The sequence below is a fragment of the Mobula hypostoma genome, chromosome 11 (genome assembly GCF_963921235.1).
Source record: "Mobula hypostoma chromosome 11, sMobHyp1.1, whole genome shotgun sequence".
NCBI classification, from domain to species: Eukaryota; Metazoa; Chordata; class Chondrichthyes; order Myliobatiformes; family Myliobatidae; genus Mobula; species Mobula hypostoma.
The window spans coordinates 2910997-2931974 of record NC_086107.1 but is presented as its reverse complement, the minus strand read 5'-3'; the positions used below and the strand labels follow the sequence as shown (position 1 = coordinate 2931974).

Below are 20978 nucleotides of genomic sequence, written 5' to 3'. Positions count from 1 at the left end.
GGAACAAACTAGCACGTGCTGGTTCACAGACTGACCCGGCTGATTGACGTCCGCCAGAATACCAACACAGATTCAATGTCATAAACACAAGAGATTCTGCAGGCGCTGAAAATCCAGGGTAACACACACAAAATGCTGGATGAACTCAGCAGGTCAGGCAGCATCTGTGGAAATGAATAAAGAGTCGACATTTTGGGCTGAGTCCTGTTGAAGGGTCTTGGCCTGAAATGTTAGTTGTTTCTTCCTCTCCATAGATGCTGCCTGACCTGCTGAATTCATCCAGCATTTTGTGTGTTGATCACATTGTCAATATTTCTGGCAAGAGTCTAATTTTATTTTCCTTAGTAATCTTTATTTATTCTTTGCATTTAAAAAATATTTGGCACCATTTTCTGACATGACACCTGTCTTTGCTGTTATATCCCTGATTTTTTTCAAACAAATTGGTTAAAACTTAGTCACCATTGTACAACTACATTGGGCAAGTGCTCGACCATTAATGGAAACTGAAGGTTGGGAAACAGTTCTTCATCCTCGAGTTTGGAGCAATCACAGCCCGGCCCGCCCCAGCTTGGTTGAAGAAATTGGCCCAGGTTACCTTCCTCCGTGCTGAAAGCATAGGCTCCGAGCCGCAGCGTGGTGGAACAGAAGTCACACTTGAAGCACTCCCGGTGGAAGAACTTCCCGTCTGCGCTCAGTCGCTCCATCACATAGACCCGCTTCTTGCAGAAGTAGCAGATGTCACTGCCCCCGAGGTTCTGGGGGAATTCTCTCCTCAGGGACCCCTACAAGTCACAAAGAAAGAAACACGCACAAGGGTGTTACAAAGTATGCTCCAACAATGTGGCTGACAACTCCTTACCCTCTAAACCACCTCCTCTTGTTTATATTTCAGAATCAGAACCTGCTTCAATATCACCGGCGTATATCATGAAATTGGTTGTTTTGTGGCAGCAGTACATATTATAAAAAGTATTTAAATTACAGTAAGAAATAAATTTTTAAAATTTTAAATTAAATACGTTGTGTAAGAAGAGCAAAAAAAGGGTGAGAAAGTGTTCAAAGGTACATTGTCCATTCAGGAATCTGGTGGCGGGGGGGGAAGAAGCTATTCCTGAAACATTGAGTGTGAGTCTTCAGGCTCCTGTGCCTCCTCCCTGATGTAGCAATGAGGAGAGGGCATGTCCTGGGTGACGGGGGTCCTTAATGATGGATGCTGCCCTTTTGAGGAATCACCATTTGAAGACGTTCTCGATGCTGGGGAGGCTGGTGCCCACAATGGAACTGGCTGAATCTGCACTTTCTGATCCTGTACAGTGGTCCTTCCTTACCAAACAGTGATGCAGTCAGTGAGAATGTTTTTCGCTGTACATCTGTAGAAATTTGCAAATGTCTTTGGTAGCATACTAGACCTCCTTAGACTCTGAATGAAATATAGTTGCCATTGTGTCTTCTTTGCAACTGCATCAACATGTTGAGTCCAGGTTACTGTATATCTTCAGCGACGTTGACACCCAGAGACATATTGTACCTTACAGTAATAGCTTTTGTGTATTGCACTGTAGTGCTGCTACAAAATGACAAATTTCACAACACATGTCTGATTCTGAACACGACGAGGAGAGGCTCTGAGATGAGTCGTCAGTCAGCCACAGCACGCACGCAGCGCTCTGATCTCACTGCCACGGCTTACCACTCACCTGTTGAGGAGGGGTGACCACCGCGTTGGGCCTGTGATCGGTACGATAGAGAGCCACCAGAACCTCAGCCATTTCTCCAATCAATGCCGACACCTTCCCCACTGTCATCTAACCACCGGGTCGGGGAGGGGTACGGAGAGGTGGGGGAGGGGGGAGAAAGAGGAGGAGGGGAGAGGGGGAGAAGCTCGAGAGAGAGTTAGAGAGAGAGGAAGGAAGAAAGGAGAGCGGAAACAAGAGTGTGGAAAACGAGGGGTGGAGTGAGGGGGTGAGAGGAAAAAGAGAGGGAAAAAGAGGTGGAGGTCCAGAGGGAATAAGCAAAGAGAAAGAGAGGTCAAATGATAGAAAAGTTGAGAGGAAAGTGAAGTTTCAAGGAGAGTAGACGGGTGCCATTTAATCAAAACCACACTGAGTATCTGTTGGTGATCTCACTCACTGTGGGGTGCAGGAACGCAGATAGATGATGTTGCCAGTTTCGTAACAAGCTAGACAGAGGAAGTGGGTAACTGAAGAGTGGGTTCCTCAACCCTCCTGGGCCAGGGAAGCATCTCAGCTAATGGTGACCCGTCTCACTGAGTAGGAACAAAGCCCAGGAACGGAGGCACCTATAGAAACTGGTGAGTACAGCCCAGACCATCCCAGACAAAGCCCTCTCCACCATTAAGCACATTTACATAGAGAGTTGCCACAAGAAACCGGCATCCAGCATCAAAGCCCCCACAATCCAGGCCATGCTCTCTTCTCGCTACTACCATTGGGCAGGGGATACAGGAGTGTCAAGTCCCACACCACCAGGTTCAGGAACAGTTATAACCCTGCAGCCATCAGACCCCTGAACTAGCGTGGATAACTCCACTCACCTTAACACTGAGGTGACTCCACAACCTACAGGCTCACTTTTAAGAAAACAACAACTCATGTTCTCAGTATTACTTATTTTCTCATGTATTTTAGTGTTGGGCACGTGGCCAAGTGGTTAAGGCGTTCGTCTAGTTACCTCAAGGTCACTAGTTCAAGCCTCAGCTGTGGTAGCGTGTTTGTGCCCTTGAGCAAGGCACTTAATCACACATTGCTCTAGTCTGTGCGAGGAGTGGCGCCCCACACAGGCTTCCAATCTGCGCCTTGTAAGGCATGAAAATGCCCGACGCAGGCCTCTCATGTGAGTTGACGTTCCCTCCCTCCCCTCCCCATGTATTTTAACACAACATGTCTTCCTTTGCACAGTGGTTGTTTGTTCATCTTTATTTATTTATAGTTTTTCATAAATCCTATTGTATTTTTTTTATTTTCTTGTAAATGCCTGCAAGAAAGTGAATCTCAAAGTGGTAGATGGTAACTTTATTAGGTACACCTGTACACCTATTCATTGATGCAAATCTCTAACCAACAAATCATTTGGCAGCAAGTCAATGCATAAAAGCATGCAGACATGGTCAAGAGGTTCAGTTGTTGTTCAGACAAAACTTCAGAATGGGGAAGAAATGTGATCTAAGTGACTTTGACCATGAAATCATTGTGGGCGCCAGACGGGGTGGTTTGAGTATCTCAGAAACTGCTGATCTCCTGGGATTTTCACACACTACCATCTCTAGAGCTTATAGAGAATGGTGCAAAAAACAAAAAAAAAATCCAGTGAGCTGCAGTTCTGTGGGCGAAAATGTCTTGTTAATCAGAGAGGTCAGAGTGGCTCGAGCTGACGGGAAGCGACAGTGACTCAAATAACCACGAGTTACAACAGTGGTGTGCAGAAGAGCATCTCCAAGTACACAACACATTGAGCCTTGAAGTGGATGGACTACAGCAGCAGAAGACCAGGAACACACACTAAGTGGCCACTACAGGAGGTAACTAATGGTGTGGCTGCTGAACATATTAACTTTGACAACAAACTTCTTTTGACTTTGAGCAGTGCATGAGACAGCCACCTTCCCTTCGAAGGTTCTTGCAGTGAGACGTACCCTTGGACAGGCTCAGAGTCTCAGCCACTGTTTCCACTCACTGGGTCCCTGAGCCGACCCGTGCATGTCAGGGCTGGCTGGTCTGATCCATCAGAAACATCATCACTGTTCCTCTCCCCACAGGCGTTGCCTGACCTGCTGTTTCCAGTGTTGTATTAACTGCCTGGTATGGAGGGGCCACTACACAGGATTAGAGAAAGCTTCAGAGAGTTGTAAATTCAGCCCTTCCCCGCCAGCATTGAGGACACCTTGGAAAAGCAATGCCGCAAAAAGGCGGCATCCATCATTAAGGACCCCCATCACCCAGGACATGCCCCCTTCTCATTACCACCATAAAGGAGCAGATACAGGAGCCTGAAGACACACATTCAATGTTTAAGAAACAGCTTCTTCTCCTCTGCCATTTCTGAATGGACAATAAACCCGAATACACCACCTTACTATTTTCCCCCAATTTTTTTGTTTTCTTTTTGCACTACCTATTTAGGCCAAAAGACATAGAACCAGAATTAGACCATCAAATCTGTCCGCCATTTCATCCCGGCAGATCCAGATTTCCCTCTTGGTCACAATCTCTTGCCTTCTCCCAGTATCTCTTCATGCCCCGACTAATCAAGAAACTATCAACCTCTGCCTCAAATATGCCCAATGACTTGGCCTCCACAGCTACCTGTGGCAATGAATTCCACAGATTCACTACTCTCTGGCGAAAGAAATTCCTCATTTCCATTCTAAAAGGATACCCCTCTAATTTGAGGCTATGACCTCTGGTCTTAGACTCTTCCACTATAGGAAACATCCTCTCCACATCCACTCTGTCAAGGCCTTCCAAAATTTGATAGGTTTCAATGAGGTCACCCCTCGTTCTTCTGAATTCGAGTCAATATAGGCCTAGAGATATCAAAAGCTCTTCATATTACAAGCCTTTCAAACCCGGATACATTTTCATGAATCTCCAAGTGAGGCCTTACCAGTGTTTTATAAAACCTCAGCATTACATCCTTGCTTTTTTACTCTAGTTGTCTAGAAATGAAGGCCAGCATTGCATTTGCCTTCCTCACCACTGACTCAACCTGCAAATTAACCTTTTGGGAATCTTCTCTCCATTTAGAAAATTCTATGTTTAATTCTTTTACCAAAGAGCATGACCATACACTTCCCGACACCATGAAGGGTCTTGGCCTGAAACGTCGACTACTTACTCTTTTCCATAGAAGCTGTCTGGCCTACTGAATTCCTCTGCATCTTGTGTGTGTTACTTGGGGTTCCAGCATCTGCAGAGTTCCTCTTGTCTGTATTCTATCTGCCACTTCACTGGCCATTCTCCTAATTTGTCTAAATCCTTCTGTAGCCTCTCTACTTCCTCAAAACTACCTGTCCCTCCACCTATCTTTGTATTGATCACAAACCTGGGCATAAAGCCATCAATTTCATCATCCAAATCATTAACAAATATCATAAAAAGAATCGGTCCCAGCACAGACCCCTGTGGAACACCACTAGTCACCGGCAGCCAGTCAGAAAAGGCTCCCTTTATTCCCACTCTTTGCCTCCTTCCAATCAGCCAATGCTCTATTCTTGCTTGTATCTTTCCTGTACTACCATAGGCTCTTAACTTGTTAAGCAGCCTTACGTGTGGCACCTTGTCAAAGGCCTTCTGAAAATCCAAGTAGACAACATCAACCAATTCTCCATCTGTCCTGCTTGCTATCTGTTCAAAGAATTCCAATAGATTTGTCAGGCAAGATTTTCCCTTGAGGAAACCATGCTGACTACAGCCTATTTTATCATGTGCCTCCAAGTACCCTGAAACCTCATCCTTAACAATTGACCCCAACATCTTCCCAACCACTGAGGTCAGAATAACTGGCCTATAGTTTCCTCCTTTCTGCCTCTGTTCTTTCTGGAAGAGTGGAGTGACATTTGCAATTTTCCATTCCTCCAGAACAATGTCAGAATCCATTGATTCTTGAAAGATCATAATTAATTTATAGATTTTTAAATTATGTATTGCAATGTACTGCTCTCCTGCAAAACAACATATTGTATGCCGGATCCTGGCTCTCATTCTGAATATTTCCAGCATTTTATTGACACAAGAGATTCTGCAGCTGCTGGAAATCTGGAGAAACACACACAAATTGCTGGAGAAACTCTGCAAGATGGTCTCTGGCTGAATGCCACCAGCATTTTGTGTGCTGTTCCAGCAATTTATTGTATTTCAGATCTCCAGTGCACGGCACCCCACAGATCCAGCATGTTTCTTTTACCCTTTGTCTCTCTGTAATCTGTCCAGATCATCCACTAACACGGAAAGCGTCATCTACTGAAGAACTCTCACCTCTGTTCTCCAGTAGAATATTTCCAGTCGTGGGAGAGTCTGGGCCAGAGGCATTGGAGATTTAAGTCACACACCACAAAGTGCGGGAATAGCTACTTCTCTTCAACCATCAAGTTCTTGAACTGACCGCACAACCCTAACCCCATCTCAGTAACAGATTACTACAGAAAACCTGCTGAACTACCATGGGCGTCTCTCGAGTGAGAGAGAGGGCGGGGGAGGGAGGGAGGGAGGGGGAGAGAGAGAGGGAGGGAGCGGGGCAGAGAGAGAGGGGGCAAGTGGGGGGGAGAGGGGGGAGAGAGAGAGGGTGAGGGGGAGAGAGAGAGAGAGAGAGAGAGAGAGAGAGAGAGAGAGAGAGAGAGAGAGAGAGAGAGAGAGAGAGAGAGAGAGAGAGAGAGAGTGAGTGTGTGTGTGTGTGTGTGTGTGTGTGTGTGTGTTTTTGCTTGCACTAATGTCCTGTTTTACACTATTTTTATCCTAATCTGTCTTGTATATTTTCTGTATAATTTACATTCAGGATGGCTTCTGTAGTTGCGTGGATGTGATGTTGTTGCAAGGAGGTTTTTAATCCAACCTGTACCTCACCTTACTTGCGCAGATTAAGCATAGAACAGAACAGGGCCTTTGGCCTACAATGTTGTGCTAAGCCAATTAAATCAGTAACCAACTGGCCAACTAAACTAATCTCTGCTGCCCACACAATGTCCATATCCTTTCATTTTCCTCACTTTCATGTGCCTATACAAACATCTCTTAAAAGTATCCAATGTTTCTGCCTCTACCATCACTATCCCAGACTGTGTGTTCCAGGCACCCATCACTCTCTGTGTAAAAATCTTGGCCTCACATCTCCCTTGAAATTATACTCTCATCTTGAATGCATGTCCTCTGGTTTTAGACATTTATCTCCGGTATTGAAAAGGATATGGTCTGTCAACACTATCTGTGCCTCTCATAACCTTACAAACCTCTATCAGATCTCCCCTCAGCTTCCAACGCTCCAGAGAAAACAACCCTGGTTTGTCCAACCTCTCACAATAGCACATGCCCTCTAATCCAGGCAGCATCCCAGTGAACCTCTTCTGCACCCTCTCCAAAGCCTCGACACCCTTCCTATAACAGAGCAACCAGACTGAATGCAGCCCAACGACAGCTGCAACATAACTCACTGACGGTAGAAATCAAAGTAAACTTGTTAAAATAAAATCTAGAAGATGACAAGAAACTCAACATAACCATAGGATTCAAAGTACATTTGATAATAATCAAAGTAGGTTCTGCAGTATACAGCCCTAGGACTTGTCTGCCCACAGACAGCCACGAAACGAGGAAGAACCAGGCCAGGACATTCCACACAGGCAGCCCCAAGGGGTAATTCACACCTCCTGGAGTTGTACTGCATAGAGACAGACCCTTCGGCCTACAACATCCCTCCTGGCCTCTTTGTCCATCTACACTAATCACATTTACCAACATCAGGACGTATTGGGGTAACACACACAAAATGCTAGAGGAACTCAGCAGGCCAGGCAGCATCTATGAAAAAGAGTAAACAGTCAACGTTTCGGGCTGAGACTCTTTGGCAGGACTGGCGGGTCCTGTAGTGTAGCGGTTAGTGTAATACTGTTACTATTATCAGAGTTCAAACCCGTCGCTGTCTGTAAGGGGTTTGTATGCTCTCCCCATGACTGTGTGGACTTCCTTCCACATTCCAAAGACATACAGGTTCAGGTTGATAAGTTACGGACATGTTACGTTGGCACAGGAAGCATGGTGATACTTGCCCCCAGCACATCCTCGGAGTGTGTTGGTCATTGTCGCAATTCACCGTATGTTTCACTGTTTCGATGTACATGTGACAAGTAAAGCAAATCTTTCTTTGCTTCAAATGGTTCCCATTATTATCAGAGAATGTACACAACATACAACCCAAAATACTTGTCTTCACATCCACGAAAAACAGAAAACCCCAAAAGAATGATCGACAGAAAACGTCGGAACCCCAAGCCCCCTCCCCCGCCCATTTCAGCAAAAAGTGTCAGTGCCCGCCACCCCCCAAGCAAGCACCCAAAGAGAGACCGTGATCTGCAGTCAAGGAAAAACTATTGTTTACCAGAAAGGTTGACGTGCCACATTCTCTCTCTCTCACTAACAAGGAACAGAGAGATGTCATTCATTTCACAGTGAAACGGGAGACTAACAGTCGCTGTTATGGAGTTACAGCCTACCGCATCACTCCTTATTCTGAGATTCTTTCTTTTTGAGTCATCCTTGTTCAGTAGTACAACAACTCAAAGACTTCTCCAGTTCCTATTTTGTTTTTCTCATTCAAGAGCAAATACTGTCCAACTACTGACAGTGGGAGAGTCTAGCACCAGAGGGCACAGGCTCAGAATAGAGGCACATCCATTTAGAAAAAAGGTGAGGAGGAATTTCTTTAGCCAGAGGGAGGTGAATCTGTGGAATTCATGGCTACAGATGTCAAGTCATTTGGTATATTTAAAGTGGAGGTTGATAGATTCATGATTAGTCAGGGTGTCAAAGGCTACAGGGAGAAGGCAGAGGAATGGGGTTGAGAGGGATAACAAATCAGTCACGATGGAATGGCAGAGCAGAGTCAATGGGCCAAGTGACCACAGACATAGGAGCAGAATTAGGCCATTCGGCTCATTGAATCCGCTCTTTAATTTCATCATGCCTTATTCTGCTCCTATACATTAAAGTGTTACAGAGAGTGCAGGGGACCAGTCCAGAGCCCAGACCTGCACCCACAGTGTCCAGTCCTCAGCATTCCAAGGCAGCGGCAGAATGGGATCGGGAGGATCCAACTACTAATTCTTTGCATTGAAGACAATAAGGCCATTTGCAACTGCACTCCCCCCTCCGCCCCCGTTCAACGTTATGGTCCATGCCGACCAAGTTGGCCCATCCCAATTCGTCCCATTTGCCAGGGTTGGGTCTGTAACCTTCTAAACCTTTCCCATCGATGTATGTGTCCAAGTATGTTTTAAACATTGTTATTGTACCTGCCTCAACCACTTCCTCTGGCACCTTATTCTGTACACTTACCACCCTCTGTGTAAAAAACATTGTCACTCAAATTCTGCTTAAATCTCTTCCCTCTCCCCCACAACCTATGCACTCTACAAAAAGACTGAGTGCATTCATTCTATCTGCGTCCCCCATGATCTTATACATCGCTAGGGTCACCCCTCAATCTCCCACACCTCAGGGAGTAAAGTCCATGCCTGTCCAATTCTCCCTATAACTCAGTCCCTTAAGTACTTGTAATATTGGCACACTTGGATAATACCTCTCTATTTGCATATATCCATGTGTCCACGCGTCCATCCACACGCGTGTGTCCATGTCCGTGTGTGTCCACACTCAATGGGTAAATGCTACATGAAGAAAAGCGATGCATGCACTGGTCAAGACTCAACAGTTGAACATGCCAATCCACACCACAAGGTCTACCTGTCTGTGACAGCGCTGGTTGGAGTTTGTAGATCGAGAGCTCCCGTTTTCACTTGAGGGACAGGGTTTGGTACAAGGTGTCTACAAGCAGAGAGAACAGAGAGCACTCAACGTACAGATTCTAGCAGCCCACAATTTGGCTTCAATTCCGAAGATATCTGTAAACTGAAGAAGATCCTTGGTTTCAGTTAATGGGAGGAGATCAGAGATATTGGACTTGGAATTATTGGGAGACTGGAGACAATCAATAAAGTCTGATATGGCAGATCCATTGGAACATCATTAGCATCCAGAGGTTATCAGGGTCACAGATAAAAGGTTGTTGGCAAAAAAGCTGGAGGGGAGAGCATGAGATGTTTGGATACATCCCACATATCACAGGTACCAGCATATCTTCACAGTAAGATGTTTGGATCTAGGGTATGTGAACTGAAAGGGACGGCGGATCAGGTTAACAGGAATGTTCCACAGGGGGAGAAAGAGAGTTGGAATGAGACTAATTGAAGATTTTGATTGGTCTTTCACAGGCTTGATAGAACAAGTAGCACAGAGGAAAACCGTCCGGTACGTCACAGACACAGCCCTTCCCAGTACTGACACCATCTACTGGTGGAACTGCATTTATCAAAGGTTCCCAAGACCCAGGCTATGCCATCTTCTCACAGCAACCAAGCCTGCTGCATGGGCAACAGCTTGCTCTCCATATCGTACTGCCCTGAACTGCATATCATGTAGACAACTAGGACACAACATCCATGGTTGACCCTGACCAAAGGAGAGTCTCTCTAATGTCCTTTTTGCGCAGTGTTTTTCTTTGCTGTCTTGTATAATTTACAGTCGGTGTGTTCTCTACACCCACGTGTCTGCGATGCTGCTACAAGAAAGTTTTAACGGTACTCGTGCACAGGATAATAAACTCAATTAATTCAGCCTCACATCATCAGAGATCTGCAGCACCACCGAACCCAATTCCCACTCACCTCTGCTGTCTTCTCAGCCCGAGCCCTCGATTCATCATTTCTGCTGAGAAACATCCTTTCCAAATGAAGGGCAGCCTCCTTGATATCACGTACCTGATCTCGGGGGGGGGGGTGGTGTGGAGATAATATTGCCCAGACCAACAGAGACAGGAACAGAAGGGCAGAAGGGTAGGAGAAGAGAAGAGAAGAGCAGAAGGAAAGGTCAACAGTGAGAGAGGAAATAGTTAAGTTTGTGGGCTGCAGTTCAAGAAAAGCAGACTGAAGGATTCATCCTCACAAGTCTGATACTAATGGTCCTTTGACAATATTCCTCAGCTTGTTTATTAAATGTGTGTCAACACTTAGTTAATTACTACTAACCACACCCTGAACTGTATCTAACCAGAGGACAGGCGTCCGAAAAGCCATGAAACGTATCGTGGCACCGACAGAGAGAGAGTAGATGCAGAGAGAACCTCATGAGGGAGGGGTGGTACTGAGGGGGGTCACACTGTGGGAGGGGTGGTACTGAGGGAGGGTCACACTGTGGGAGGGGTGGTACTGAGGGGGGTCACACTGTGGGAGGGGTGGTACTGAGGGAGGGTCACACTGTGGGAGGGGTGGTACTGAGGGAGGGTCACACTGTGGGAGGGGTGGTACTGAGGGAGGGTCACACTGTGGGTGGGGTGGTACCGAGGGAGGGTCACACTGTGGGAGGGGTGGTACTGAGGGAGGGTCACACTGTGGAGGGGTGGTACCGAGGGAGGGTCACACTGTGGGAGGGGTGGTACTGAGGGACGGTCACGCTGTGGGAGGGGTGGTACTGAGGGAGGGTCACACTGTGGGAGGGGTGGTACTGAGGGAGAGTCACACTGTGGGAGGGTGGTACCAAGGGGGGGTCACACTGCAGGAGGGGTGGTACTGAGGGACGGTCACGCTGTGGGAGGGGTGGTACTGAGGGAGGGTCACACTGTGGGAGGGGTGGTAATGAGGGAGGTCACACTGTGGGAGGGTGGTACCAAGGGGGGGTCACACTGCAGGAGGGGTGGTACTGAGGGACGGTCACGCTGTGGGAGGGGTGGTACTGAGGGAGGGTCACACTGTGGGAGGGGTGGTTCTGAGGGAGGGTCACACTGTGGGAGGGGTGGTACTGAGGGAGGGTCACACTGTAGGAGGGGTGGTACTAAGGGACGGTCACACTGTAGGAGGGGTGGTACCAAGGGACGGTCACACTGCGGGAGGGGTGGTACTGAGGGAGGATCCTGAGGGAGCATCACACTGTGGAAGGGTGGAAGTGAGGGAGGGTCACACTGTGGGAGGGGTGGTACTGAGGGAGAGTCACTGTGGGAGGGGTGGTACTGAGGGAGGGTCACACTGTGGGAGGGGTGGTAATGAGGGAGGTCACACTGTGGGAGGGTGGTACCAAGGGGGGGTCACACTGCAGGAGGGGTGGTACTGAGGGACGGTCACGCTGTGGGAGGGGTGGTACTGAGGGAGGGTCACACTGTGGGAGGGGTGGTTCTGAGGGAGGGTCAAACTGTGGGAGGGGTGGTACTGGGAGAGAGTCACACTGTGGGAGGGGTGGTACTGAGGGAGAGTCACTGTGGGAGGGGTGGTACTGAGGGAGGATCCTGAGGGAGCATCACACTGTGGAAGGGTGGAAGTGAGGGAGGGTCACACTGTGGGAGGGGTGGTACTGAGGGAGAGTCACTGTGGGAGGGGTGGTACTGAGGGAGGGTCACACTGTGGGAGGGGTGGTACTGAGGGAGGGTCACACTGTGGGGGGGAGGTACCGAGGGGGGGGTCACACTGTGGGAGGGGTGGTACTGAGGGAGGCTGACACTGTGGGAGGGGTGGTACTGAGGGAGGGTCACACTGTGGGAGGGGTGGTACTGAGGGAGGAGTAGTACTGAGGATGGGTCATACAGTGGGAAGTAAATGGGGGGAGGTACTGAGGGAAGCTCCCCTCCTCTCAGACAGAACACCTGAAGATGGACAGAGGGTGAAGGGGAGGCTTGTGTTGATAAACCACAGTCTCACAGTCAATATATCCTTTCTATCAACCTCAGGAAGGCCAGCCCTGTGATCTCCCTCACATTATCGATCGTGGGACCTCCCTCTTCCCATGAGGACACCATCCTTCACACTTGGTTCCTCACTGGCCAAAGAAGGGGAAGGTAGTAGGTGCTGTGGAAGTGCCAGAGTCCCTTTTCCACAGGCCACACACTCAGAGAAAACTATCACTGAGCATGGGAATGAAGGCACTCTCGATGTGAGCACCCACGGGTGCTTGTAGCTAGTCTGAGTCAGCAGGCGGGTGAAGCGTACGGCTTGGGGGCAGACGTCCGCGCTCGATGGTACCTGTGTTGGCGGGTGGAGAGCAGGAGGCGTGGTGGAGGAGGAGCTGTGGACGGAGCAAGCACTTGAGACGGGACGACATGAGATGGAATCTGACAGCGCCGGCTTTTACCGCCGGTGGATGAAGGCGAGATGGTGGGTGCAGGAAGGAACCGAGAAAAGAAGAGCAAAGATGAGTGAACGAGAGAAGCAGGAGTAGAAATGATGTGAAGAGCAAATCAGGGTTACTTACTCCTGAACTCTAGATGCTGGAAATCCAGAGTAACACACACAATGCTGGAGGAACTCAGCAGGTCAGGCAGCATCTATGGAGAGGAATAAACAGCTCCTGATGAAGGGTCTCAGCCCAAAACCTTGACTGTTTATTCCCTCCATAGACACTGCCTGACCTGCTGTGTTCCTGCAGCATTCCGGGCGTGGTGCTCTGCGTTTTCAGAGTCTGCAGAATCTCTCGTGTTAACAAGCATTTTTCGGCACTTTTCTGGATTTTAACCCAGGTTTTCAGCAACTTGTCACGTTTCTAACTTTATCATTGAGACAATGGAGATCTGGTCCAACCTGAATATGACAACCATAGTCTATTTCACATGTGGACTGACTGGTGGAGAGGCCCTTCTGCCCTTCCAGTGTGTGCTGCTGCTCGGTAAGGAAAAGCACAGATATCGATTTTTATTGACGCACCAGAGAGAGCATCCAGTCTGGGTGCAGCACGGCTCGGTATGGCAACTGGATACAGTATGGCTCAGTACGGCAACTGCTCTGCCTGTGACTGCAAGAAACTGCAGAGAGTTGTAGATACAGCTCTGCACATCACGGAAACCAATCTCCCCTCTATGGACTCAATCTACAATTCTCACTGCCTCAGTAAAACACCAGATAATCAAAGACCCCAAGTATTCTCTTCCTCCCATTGGGCAGAAGATATTAAAATCTGAATGGACGTACCTCTGGGGTCCAGATCAGCTGCTATCCCATTGTTTTAAGACTACGGAGCAGCCTCTTATTCCAGACTCTGAACCTCGCAATCGTTATGAATTTGCACCTTATTGATTTACCTGCACTGCGCCTTTTCTGTAGCTGTTAGACTTTATTCTGCATTCTATCATTGTTTCACCTTGTTCTACCTTGATACGCTGGTGTGATTAAATGATCTGGATGGACAGTATGCAAAACAAATTTATCCCTGTACCTCGGTACTCGTAACACAAAAATCACCAATGACATCAGACTACTCTGTGCCTTAAACTGTGCACCTGGATATTTTGGCTTGTAGTTCAGGCATCTTGGAGGATCTGTCAAGAACTGTTCCAGACAACACAATGGCTCAGACACAGAGGAACGCACATGCAGAGAGTACAGACCTGTTGCTTGAGGGTCCTGGCCCCAAAGAGTGCCGTCAGGTGAGCCCCTCGCTCCTTAATGCTCTTCCTGCTAAAGGGAACTTCACCTTGTGCCAGCGACAGAGCCCTCCTCTGCGGCGTGGCAGGCAAGAGAGGAAAGCAAGAGAAAAGTTACGGCAAGACAAGGAAGGAAGAACTGCAGCAGGGGGAGAGGGTTAAAGCCGAGACACAGGCCGAGGGTGAGCCCACAGCTTGAAACACAACAAGAGCACCACACAACTTCAGAGGGGCAACATCTCACTGTATGTTCGACATGATGAATAAAGCTAAACTTTAAACAATCTTTAAACTTCCCTTGAATCTGAGGGACCTGTCTTGGATCCACCCAAGCATGCAAGTTTCACTTCACTCTAGCTCATCACAGCAAACCTGCCCAAAGTCACGGTGCAGCGCATGCAACAAGTCTGCTGCAGGGCAGCGACGTGACCTCAGGCTCCGTGCTCCGCATCCACCCTCTCCCGGAGTTACAGAGCAGGCAGCAAATCCATCAACACCTCCTCAGCCCCAGGAGACAGGCGGGCCAAGTTCCCACGGCACAGACAGCTATGGAGGCATTGGGATGGGGTAAATCAGGCAAGATTGTCTGCGGCGTCAGCAGAGTCGACAATCAGAGGAGACGAATTAAAGCAAACCACAAGGGAGTCAGAGGGAAGACAAGGGGAAATGGTTTCAATCAGCCAGTTATGCAATCAGGAAGGGCAGGGGAAGCAGATTCAACAGAGAACTGGGTAAATATTTAAAAGAGGAAAAGATTTGCAGGACTCCAGGGAAAGTCCGGGAAGTGAGGCTGGTTGGAGAGTTTCTCAGAGTTTTGTATACAGTACTGGAGGGAAGAGGATAAAAGTTGTGTGGGGGGGTTGAGAGGGGTGAGAGACAGGGGGGGTGATGGGGGGAGGTGGAAGGGGGGGAGAGCATGGGGGGAGAGCGCTGGGGGGAGAGCGCGCGGGGAGCGCAGGGGTGGGAAGGGGAGAATGGAGGGGGGAATGGGGAGGCGGAGAGACTGTCTGTGTTAAGAGGAAGAGAGAGCGTGCAGAGAGTACTGGTAGTTCATCACCTGTTCGAGTGTCTCTTCCAGACGCTGAAGGCGTTGCAGGACACCGGAGAGAGCGAGGGCAGAATGAGGAGTCACTGACAGCCGTTTGGTCAGCCCTGTCTGGCTCTCTGCCATCCTGATGGACTTGGCCTCTCTGATCACTTGGTCAGCATGGGCTGCAAGGTCAGACTGCCAGGCAAAACACAACACGTGACCCTGTGAGCGGTAACTGGACCCTTCACCAAATCTTCAGCGAGAAGGTAGAAACTGGCACCAGACAGTTGTCCCCGAAAACATGGGCCAAGACAGAGGCCTGATGGCCAGAAGAGGGCTGCCGGAGGACGCAGACAGACAGAGCACAGGAGCACAGGAGGTGGCAAATGTTATTACTTTATTTAAGTAAGGTGAGAGTGCTAACGCTGGGAATTATAGTCCAGCGAGTCTTACGTCAGTGGTGGGCAAACTACTGGAGAGGGTTCATACATGCAGGATTTATAAGCATTTGGAGAAGCATAGTCTGATTAGGGATAGACAGTATGGCTTCATGAGGGGTAATTTGAGCCTCACGAGACTGATTGATTTCTTTGAGGATGTGACATAGCACGTTGATGAAGGTAGAGCAGTGGATGCAGTGTATATGGATTTCAGTAAGGCATTTGATAAGGTTTCCCATGGCAGGCTCATTAGGAAAGCCCACAGAAGTTAGAGGCTGGTAGTAGATGGAGCATATTCTGCCTGGAGGTCGGGGACAAGGGACGTTCCACAAGGATCTGTGCTGGAACCTCTGGTCTTTGTGATTTTTATAAATGACTTGGATGAGGAAGTAGAAGGGTTGCAGATAAAGGTTAGTGGTGTTGGGGACAGTGTAAAACATTGTAGGTTACAACAGGACATTAATAGGATGCAGAGCTGGGCTGACAAGTAGCAGACGGAGTTTGGTCCCGCAAAGTATGAAGTGATTCACTTCGGAAGGTGGAACTTGAAGGCAGAGTTCGGGGTTAATGGGAGGATTGTTAAAAGTCTGGAGGAATAAGGGAATCTTGGGGTCACGTCCACAGATCCTGCCAAGTTGCTGCTTAAGATGATAGGGTGGTTAAGAAGGCATATCATTAGTCATGACATTGAGCTTTAGAGTCGTGAGGTAATGTTGCAACTCTTTAAAACCCCGGTTGGACCACACTTAGAATACTGCGTTCATTTCATTATAGGAAGGATGTGGAAGCTTTAGAGAGGGTACAGAGGAGATTTACCTGGATGCTGCCTGGATTAGTGAGCATGTCTTATGAAGTTAGATTGAGCACCCTAGGCCTTTTGTTTTTGGAGAGGAGGAGGATGAGAGGTGACTTAATAGAGATGTACAAGATGATATGAAGCACAGATAGAGTGGATAGCCAGAGACATTTTCCCAGGGCGGAAATGGAGGAATCAGTTAAATGTGACTGGAGGAAAGTAAAAGGGGGTGTAAGAGTTAGGTTTTTTTTAAACACGGAGTGGAGGGTGCATGGAATGGCCAGCCAGGGTGATGATAGAGACAGATACATTGGGGCATTTACGTGACTCTTAGACACATGGATGATAGAAAAATGGAGGGCTCTGTGTGAGGGAAGGGTTAGATTGATTTTAGACTAGGTTATAAAGTTGGCACAACATTGAGGGCCGAAGGGCCTGTAGTGCTACATGTAACACGGACAGAACACAGTGGGTACACAGCTCGCTGCTAATTTGAAATTGGACACCGTCATTTCTAACACTTGCACTCCCATTGATGCAGACTGCTTACCTAACTGGCCAGGCTTGGGCTCTGGAGAAAGCCAGTGACTCAGCTGGTGGAGCTGCCTCCTTACAGCCCCAGAGACCCTAATTCACCTTCAAGTTTATTGTCATCTGACTGTACATATATACAACCAAATGAAACAACGTTCCTCTGGACCACAGTGCAATCACAATACATATATCACACACAGCACATAAACCAAAATAATACCACAAGTTAATAAAATATAATTCAAAATGCACGTAGTGAACTGCAGTACAGGTAAACAGTAAACACCTCACTCTCCTGGTGACGAGATCTCGGTGGTGGCAGGGTATTCGTTAGTCTCACAGCCTGGGGGAAGAAGCTGTCACCCAGTCCTAACCCTGATGCTCCTGTATCTCCTTCCTGATGGTACTGGGGCAAAAAGATTGTGGGCTGGGTGGTAGGGATCCTCAACAATTCTTCAGGCCGTTCCTCTTGAACGCTCCCGTAAATGTCACAAATGGGGGAAAGTCAGACACTAGTGATGCTCTCATCGGTTTTTACTGTTCTCTGTAGGGTCTTGTCTCTGATGCCTTGCAGGTTGTGCTCACACCATGATGTAGCCAGACGAGACACTCTCGGTGGTGCTCCAATGGGAAGTTCAATCCTGATCTTGGGCACTGCCTGTGAGGAGTTGGGACATGCGAGGAAACTGGAGCACCTTGGGGAAACCCATGCTGTCAAAGGGAGAACGTACAAACCCCACACAGACAGCAGGATTGAACTCACTGTGTCTGGCCACTTCCACCTGCAGGTTGGCACGTCAGCGACAGGAACACCAGAAAGAGACAGGGGATATGGAAGCTGCACATGAAACTGGTGATCCCAGAAAATACCCAGAGACATTATGCAGAGTTTTTAATCTTACATGGGCAGTCTCTGGTATATTGCACACGCTGGAATTTCAAACAGGAAAGGGGATAATTTAAGGGAACTGAATTGCCTGTCGAGAGCCTAATTATAGCAGTGCTGTCATTAGCAATCCTTTTGCAAACATTGTAATGTAAACAGAAAAGATTGAGGAAATTGCAAATTCACCATCACATTCTGGTTTTAAAATTAAAGACACCATCTAACCATCGATGATTTCACCTCAAATGTTTGAGTCCGAAAACAGGGAAGTTTTCTAATTGACAAATGCTGATCCCACTAATATTTTATCCAAAAAACAGAGATGTTCTTCTGTCCAACAAAATCACCCCCTACCATTAAGCTGGAAGTAATGTAGCCTTAGGACAAGAACTGTTAGGATGGGAAACAGCTTCTTCCTGCAGTTACTCAGAGAGTGGTTGGTGCGTGGAATGCACTGCCTGAGTCAGTGGTGGAGGCAGATACACTAGTGAAGTTTAAGGGACTACTAGACAGGTATATGGAGGAATTTAAGGTGGGGGGTTATATGGGAGGCAGGGTTTAAGGGTCGGCACAACATTGTGGGCCGAAGGTCCTGTACTGTGCTGTACTAGTCTATGTTCTATGTGAGCGAACTCCCTGCCACCACCCAGGCCTCATCACGTATTTATTTCTTTAGAGATACAGCACGGAACAGGCCGTACAAGCCATGCCAGCCCAGGAACCTCGATTTACCCTCACGTAATCACGGGACAATTTACAATGACCTATTAACCCACCTGTGTTTGGACTGTAGGAGGAAACCGGAGCACCCGGAGAAAGGAAGGACACACAGAGACTCCTTACCGGTGACATCAGAATTGAACTCTGAACTCTGACTCCCCGAGATGTAATAATGGCACGCTAACTGCTACACTACCGTGGCGCCGTTCTGTATGAATTGTCGGTAGTATTAGATTGTTTACCTTTTAACTTGTATCATAAATGCACCTTATTATTTGCTAATTTATTAGTGGTAATATTACATTATGTATTGTGTGTGTGAGTTATATGTACTGTGTTGTGCACCAGGTCTGGAAGAACATTGTTTCATTTGGCTGTATACATGCAGACAGTTAAATGACAGTGAAATTGAACTTGAATCAATGAGTAAAAACTATAAACTCGGTTTCAAATGATTCATTCTGCTCGTCTACATTCAGGGTTTCACTTTGCTTGTACCTTGAACCTGTGTGCTGACTGAAGACTGCAAGCAATGGTGAGCAGTCTTTAGCTTTGAATAGGAGTCTCCCTGCCAGTTCCGGCCCCCTCACCATCTGCCTGTGATGGATGGAGCCGCGGGGTCTGGGAATTTATGGTTACACTCCTTCCCTCCGCTAGCCTGCGGTCACCCTTGGGCAAGGTGTGGCACCTGCTTAGACCACGATCAGGCGATCAGGGTCACGTGAAGCCATGGGACCAGGTCGTGGATGGCTGTATGAACAGCTGGTGTGTATCACAATCCTAGTTATGTGACCAGTGACACCAGGCAGACAATCTCTGAGGAGTATTGATCATGGCTGGGGTCACCCGTCTTGTGAAGACACTGCCCAGAAAAAGCAATGGCAAATGACTTTTGTTGAAAAGATTGCCAAGCACACTGATGGTTATGAGACCATAATTGCCCATGTCATACCACACTGCACATAACGAATGAACAAACTGAATGGGAGCAATTACAGTTAGCAGTGACCTCAGGAGGCTAAAGAAATGTGGCATCAACCCCCCCCACCCCCAACTGACCCTTACCAATCTTTATCAATACACTATATACATCCTATCTGGTCTCACAGCTTGGTACGGCAACTGCTGTATGTGTGACCGCAAGGAACTGCAGAGAGTGTGGACAGAGCTCAGCACATCACAGAAACCAGCCTCCCTTCCGTGGACTCTGTTTACACTCTCACTGCCTCAGTAAAGCAGCCGGCGTAATCAATGACCCCCCCCCCCCCAGACATTCTCTTTTCACCCTTCTCCCTTCAGGTAGAAGATACAAAAGCCTGAAAGCACATCCCACCAGGCTCAAGAACAGCTTCAATCCTGCTGTTACAGGGCGATTGAATGGTCCCCCAGCATAAGACAGACTCGAGCTCACAGTCTGTCTCATTCTGATCTTGCACATTATTATTTACCTGCACTGCACTCTCTCTGTAGCTGTAACACTTTATTCTGTATTCTGTTATTGTTTTCCCTTCTTCTACCCTTGTGCACTGTGTAATGATCTGATCTGTATGGACAGTATGCAAGATAAGCTTCTCACTGTGTCTCCGTCCATGTGACAACAATAAATCAAAACCCAGGGTGCCAATAGATGTCTACTCATTTCCTCTCATCATTATCTACATGACAAAGCAGTAACACTCATCGTCATACCTGTCTGGGTCGTGAGCAGAGGTCAGATCCTGTCTGGTCCCGGGAGTTAAGGAAGCGAGGGTTCTTGTGACACTCAGACATAACGGGTGATGAAGATTTCATTACACAGGAAGGTGCCTGTCCCTCACCGGACAGACAAGAGAGAGGAAGAGATGAGGAAAGAGAAAGGAGAAAGGAGAGAATTGGTGACTTTAAGCACAAGGAACTCAGATATCGACAGCTTAGAGAATGCAGACAGAGTGATTCGGAGTTGAAGGCTACCTTGCGAACGGCATGGTATCTGAGCACTGTAGTGGCGATGGTGCCATGAAAACCTTCAGCGGAGGCTCCTGAGGTCAAGTATTCACACATGCCACCACCAGCTTTACACCCCTCCACAACCTCCCGCAACGCACTCACCTCAGCTCACCTGCTCACAACTCTCCCATCTTCTTCCTCAGTGCCGACAAAAACCAAAACCCCTCACAGCTCTCTCCCCCCACCCCACCCCCACCTTTCATTGGGCAGAAGATACCAATGCTTGAATGTACACATCTTCAGGCTCAAGGACAGTCTTTATCCTACTGTGGAATGGACCTCTCATGCAATAAAAAAGGCAGCCAAAGTAATCAGACTCCTAATTCTCCCCCACTTCCATCGGGAAGAAGATACAAATGTTTGAATATACACATCATTACCACAAGAAAGTGAAGAAAG

At 47.9% G+C, this 20978-nt stretch overlaps 1 protein-coding gene across 3 annotated transcripts in view; it reads right to left on the bottom strand.

Annotated features, from left to right (window-relative positions):
• Positions 1-20978, bottom strand: part of LOC134353555 (F-actin-monooxygenase MICAL2-like) — a 277154-nt gene that overhangs the window by 111752 nt on the left and 144424 nt on the right. For 2 of the 3 annotated variants that reach the window (XM_063061580.1, XM_063061582.1), the window contains 8 exons: positions 20283-20399; positions 15245-15412; positions 14152-14262; positions 12794-12895; positions 10454-10546; positions 9474-9554; positions 1701-1808; positions 599-785 (listed from right to left, as the gene is read on the bottom strand). In XM_063061580.1, coding sequence (XP_062917650.1) covers positions 599-785; positions 1701-1808; positions 9474-9554; positions 10454-10546; positions 12794-12895; positions 14152-14262; positions 15245-15412; positions 20283-20399 — 967 coding nt within the window. The remainder of the gene's footprint in view (positions 1-598; positions 786-1700; positions 1809-9473; positions 9555-10453; positions 10547-12793; positions 12896-14151; positions 14263-15244; positions 15413-20282; positions 20400-20978) is intronic. The other variant, XM_063061581.1, reaches the window with a different exon arrangement.